The sequence below is a fragment of the Triticum aestivum genome, chromosome 7D, assembly GCF_018294505.1.
Source record: "Triticum aestivum cultivar Chinese Spring chromosome 7D, IWGSC CS RefSeq v2.1, whole genome shotgun sequence".
NCBI classification, from domain to species: domain Eukaryota; kingdom Viridiplantae; phylum Streptophyta; class Magnoliopsida; order Poales; family Poaceae; genus Triticum; species Triticum aestivum.
Window position 1 is genome coordinate 45,931,216 of NC_057814.1, and position 5,928 is coordinate 45,937,143.

Genomic DNA, 5,928 nt, shown 5'->3' on the forward strand with positions numbered 1-5,928 from the left:
AGCTAGTCAAGTAGAGGCATACTAGTGACACTTTGTTTGTCTATGTATTCACACACGTACTAAGTTTCCGGTTAATACAATTCTAGCATGAATAATAAACATTTATCATGATATAAGGAAATATAAATAACAACTTTATTATTGCCTCTAGGGCATATTTCCTTCAGGCAGGTGGTTGGAGCAAGCAATATCTTTCCTATTATGTTGGTTTGGAATCAAAGCAACTCGTTGGTTCAACCTTAAGATTTTTTTCCCTCTTCGAGTTGATCTCTCCAATGTATGAAACTAGGCAAACGACTCCAAAACTCTTCCGAGTCGCTTTCGGACAGCACCAAGGATGGCCTAAATGACCCATGACCTATTCAAAATAAAAAGGACGATCAATCCACTATGTTCCATTCACGAAGAACAGAAGCACTATTTAAACTAGAACCAAACCCCTTCATACATTGGTTGGTCAACGGCTATGTGTACTATTTCGTTCCATTAATACGGTCTAACTTCTAAACACCATGCTTGCGCTTGTTGTCAACAATGGAGAAAAGAACAAAAGGGGGAGAGCGTCATCGAGGGAGAAGAGCGCGTGCAGTTGGAGCACGCAATATCTTTCCTCTTATGTTGGTTTGGAATCAAAGCAACTCGTTGGTTCAACCTTAAGATTTTTCTCCCTCTTCGAGTTGATCTCTCCTATGTATGAAACTAGGCAACCAACTTTGAAACTCTTCTGAATCGCTTTCGGACAACACCAAGATGGGCTAAATGACCCATGACCTATTTAAAATAAAAAATGCGATCAATCCACTATGTTCCATTCACGAAGAACCGAAGCACAATTTAAACTAGAACCAAATCCCTTCATACATTGGCTGGTCAGTGGCTATATATGTACTATTTCCCCTTCCATTAATACGGTTTAACTTCTAAACACCATGCCTGTGCTTGTTGTCAACAATGGAGAAAAGAACAAAAGGGAGAGAGCGTCATCGAGGGAGAAGGGCGCGGGCAGTTAGAGCAAGCAATATTTTTCCTCTTATGTTGGTTTGGAATCAAAGTAACTCGTTCGTTCGACCTTAAGATTTTTTTCCCCTCTTCGAGTTGATCTCTCCAATGTACTATGAAACTAGGCAACCGACTCCAAAACTCTTCCGAATCGCTTTCGGACAGCACCAAGGACGGCCTAAATGACCCATGACCTATTCAAAAATAAAAATGACAATCAATCCATTATACTCCATTCACGAAGAACCGATGCGCAATTTAAACCGGAACCAAACCCCTAGTAACTATGCCAACGACACACAACCCAGTGAAAGCCAAAAATATCAAAGCACACCTACAGTGAAAAAACTTAGTAGACATATGAGATGCTCAACCACACCTAAAACTATCAAATCACCAACCAATCATAGAGCGGCAACTTAAACCATCATCCCCCCTCCCCCGTCCCACCCACAGCATCTCCCGATCCAGGCCATCCAACACTCCAACAGACGGCCAGGATCGTCTGAGCCCGGCCCATCGCACCCCTACCCTACCCTACCCCGCCGGAGGTTTTCTTTGGAAGCCATCCGCAGGAGTCGCCGCGTGGGAAGCGCGGCCCAAAACCTCCCCCAAGGGCGAAAGAATTGCAGACCGAGGCGGAGGAGAGTGAGGAGGAGCGGCCCCACGCGCCAGCCACAGCCAGCCAGCCAGCCGCGAGACGACGGCATCCATGGCCGCCGGCGACGGCGCCGACCCGATGGAGCTCGTGCGGGGGCAGTACGACGCCGACGAGCTCGCCATCGCCGGGGAGTTCCTCACCACCTGGCTCCCCTTCCTCTCCGCGGGCCTCTGCCCCTCCTGCGTCGGCTCGCTCCGCGGCCGCGTCGCCTCCCTCCTCCCCCCGCCGCCGCCGCCCCCGCCGCGAGGTAATGATGACGCCCGCCGCCCGCCGCCCGCCCGCCGCGCCTGGGGGGAAGGGAAGGAAAAGGGCCGTTTTTGCTAGGGTTCTTGCTGGGTTGGGCGCTCGCGTCTCACGTCCCCCACCTAACTTTTTCTTGCAGCGGAGGAGCCGGCGCCGCCGCCGCCGGTCGAGAGGGTCGTCGCCACGGGGTGGGACTCGGATCCGGCCGCCCCGCGGCATCTCCCGTTCGAGCCCAGCGGGTGGGACTCGGATCCGCCGCCCCCGCCCCCGCAGCGGCAGCAGGCGGAGGCGGAGAAGCCCCGGATGTCGTGGGCGGACATGGCGCAGGAGGACGAGCTCGCCGCCGCCGCGGCGGAGGAGGACGCGGCCGCGGCGGCCGCCGACGACGACGGGGAGGAGGGGGAGGAGGAGGAGGCCGGCGGGGCGGGGAGGCCGAGGGCGAGGCTGACGAGGGAGCAGCGGGAGCTGCATCGGTTCCGGAACGTGCTGCGGAAGGACGACTTCATATGCCTCGAGAGGGTCAAGGGCCAGCTCGTCAACATCCTCGCCGGCCTGGAGCTCCACGCCGGCGTGTTCAGCACCGCCGAGCAGAAGCGCATCGTCGACTGCGTCTACGGCCTGCAGGAGATGGGAAAGCGCGGGGAGCTTGGAGGTGAGCCTTACATATTGGCTTTCATCAATGGAGTGTTCTCAGTTCGGTATACTAGGCCGTATTTCTATTGTGTAGAATCCAGAAAATTGTTTGCTTCTAGGGTTGCGTAGAGAGGTCGGTATTAGTTCAGGAGGATGCAAGTTCGTGCCTGGTCTTGTAGCTGTATCGGAGATGATGTGTTTCAAGTTCAGTTACATGACTGGTACTAAGGCCGTAGTGCCCGGGGTATGGACTATGGTTTATGGAGGTGTGTGTGACTTTCGGTTAAGTTGAGTATGGACTATGGGACTTATTCTGATTTTAGGTCAGCGTAGGAAGGTCTCTATATGGATAGAGTAGCTCTGTTGTGTAGAAATTTTTTCTTCGTCTCTCTGTCTTTTATTTCTTGTGGGAGCTATTAATTTCTCCATCAAGGAAGTGACTAGAACATCTATTTTGGGAGCTATGACTTTCAGATTTACATTTGTTATGTTAACTGTATGGGATCTTGACCCGAAGTTTCATAGATTTACATTTGTTATGTTAACTATATATGGGATCTTGACCCAAAGTTGGAAACTTTTCTTAGTCATATGTTAGATTACCAGATCTATGAAAACTATATCAGATTCAGCTTTGCTTGACTGTAATCAATCAAACTTGATGAGGAAGATAAATTGGTATTTGGTAATTTTTGCCTGTGCTTTCATGGTAGGAGCCAGTAATAGACTAAAATACCATATAATGCCAACTCTAGATAACTGGAAGTATATTATGGAGAAATCTAGTGAATAGTAATGTACATAAAAAAATCCCCATCTTTTGGCACCTACTCCCTCTGTAAATATAAGAGCGTTTAGATCACTAAACACTCTTATATTTCTTTACAGAGGGAGTATCTATTTAATTTGCTCACATACTTCTGATATTGTGATGCCTCCATTCACATAAATCTTAGGGTGTCTGTTTCTGTATCTTTTGTGCAATTCTCTCTGATGATTTTGGCTTCATTGTTTCTGTTCTCATATAATGAGTACTGACACTGCTACAAATTATCATTTGTAAGCATGAATAACATAGCATGCTTGCATGTCTAGTGACTCTTACAGTCCTGTATCCCATGATAACCATGACTGAAGTAATAATAGTGTGTAGATGTGCTGTTGTCTCGCTACTTTCCTTTTTTAAAAAGAACATACTTTTCGGTTGTCTTCTGGTATTTGAATCCACGTCTCTTTTGTTTTAATTTTAACTATTTTAGAATGGGCTGTTCTCACAGTTGTTTTGCTGTATCACATTCTAGCATGACCTATTCAATGAAGTACTCATGTCCTCCTTGTGTCACCTATGATCATTAGCTGCTGTACTAGAATTTCCCATAGCCTAGTGCACCAGTACACCTCAAGGGTCCAAGGTGCTAGTGAACCTACTATACCCCCACTTCCATACCAAAGTTGATGGCCATTGTAACCCGCGTGCACATCCCCTGGCATGAACCCTGTAACGTATAACCAAAAACTGGCAGAAATGTAATGAATGCAACTTTTCCTGATTCACCTTACATCTATTCTGTGTTCTTCTTGTTACTAGTGGTATCTTCTTTAAGGTTTTCCAATTTCATTATGTAGTTTCTACTTAGCAAATTTTATGAAAATAATAATAATTAATTGCCTAACTGTTAAAGTGATTTTTGAGAACATGTTACTTTTGTATTTCTAATGCAATGCTAATAATGTTTATTTCTTCATTTATGTTTCAGCAAGTTCTAATTGCATCCCCCCCAACAGTTTTTTCTTTACTTTCTGTGGCTAAACCTTACAACAAATATTCCCCCCTTGTCAGATCGTACATATACAGAACCTGAGAAATGGATGCGTGGTAAAGGGCGGGTAACAATTCAATTTGGATGCTGTTATAACTATGCTACGGTACTTACCTTATTCTTAATTCCATCTTCTTGTAAGCTACATTTCAACATTTGTGAAGCCTATTCATAGATCTATCTCAAGGTGAAATTTCTAATGGCAGGACAGGAAAGGAAATCCACCAGGCATCATTCGAACTTTTGTTTCTGATCCGATCCCTGAACTATTTAAGGTCATGATCAAGAGATTGGTAAGGTGGCGTATTCTGCCAACGGATTGTGTGCCAGACAGTTGCATTGTCAACATGTATGACCCTGGAGATTGCATTCCACCACATATAGACAGCCATGATTTTGTTCGACCATTTTGTACTGTTTCATTCCTCAGTGAATGCGACATACTTTTTGGGTCTAGTCTGAAAATCGCTGGTCCTGGAGAATTTACGGGCTCATTTGCAATTCCTCTGCCTGTTGGGTATGTTGGTTATCTTCTCTCGATTTTCCTCTATGCTTATGAATATCATGCAGAATTGACACTTCCTTTTGCATGTAGTATTCACACTTAATTATGTAGTGTATGGATAGGTCTGAAACTCTGAATTGATTATATTCCTGGAGATTTGAGAATTTTGATTGCATATGAATTCAAAGACCGTGTCTGATTCATTTGCTTACTGCATGACATCTTGACTGTACATGTGTGGATAGTTTTGATTTTATTTTATTTTTTGACATTCCGAAGTTCTGATCTCATATGAATACCAATATCATGCAAAGTCCGTTTGATACATGTAAATGATATTGCTTGCTGCATAGCACATTGAGGTGCTGAGCTTGTTAGCTTTGATCTGAAGTTATCTCAAGTTTGTGCCAAGATAAGCTATTTTCTAATGATTATGAGCCATTTTCTAGTGATTTTCTTTTTTATTGTTATCTTGTCTTTGTTTCTTTACCTGGGTGTCATGAATTGTATGTGATGTGTGCAGTGATCTCTGTAGTTTTATGCTGTCATTCTTTGCTTCCTTTGCTGAACACTAAATGTGAACATTCACAGGTCTGTGCTCGTCATAAATGGCAATGGTGCTGATGTTGCAAAGCATTGTGTTCCAGCGGTACCATCCAAAAGGTTATAGTTGTATGTTGCATTATTTTTCTGAACTTGATTTGTTCACCTCTGACATTATGCTGGAACTCTGATTGATGTACAGGATATCCATTACCTTCAGAAAAATGGATCCTGCAAAGCGTCCGTTCAGTTTCAAGGATGACCCTGAACTGCTGAACATCACTCCTCTCGAAGCACCAGCTGCACCCGAAACTAGCAGATCCTCGGATGAAGGCAAGGGGAAGCAGCTTGGCGTACAAACTCGGGATCCAGGCAGCAGATCATCCAGAAGCAGGAAATCCAAAGGAAGAACGACACCTGCTGGAAAGGTTGGATGGGGGGGCATTCTTGGAGACCAACCTCCACAGCACCCACAGAGCCCTATCTCCAGTGTGAGCTCTGACAGAGAGAGGGACTCCATTGGG

General features: G+C 45.5%; 1 protein-coding gene across 1 annotated transcript; it reads left to right on the top strand.

Moving 5' to 3' along the window:
* Positions 1-1,570: 1,570 nt before the first annotated feature.
* Positions 1,571-5,928, top strand: LOC123167616 (RNA demethylase ALKBH9B; the record flags this gene model as incomplete). The annotated part of the gene is given in 6 exon segments (XM_044585455.1): positions 1,571-1,907; positions 2,043-2,555; positions 4,377-4,462; positions 4,563-4,873; positions 5,453-5,524; positions 5,607-5,928. Coding segments are annotated over 6 exon segments (1,500 nt in total), but the record flags the coding sequence as incomplete, so codon positions are not given.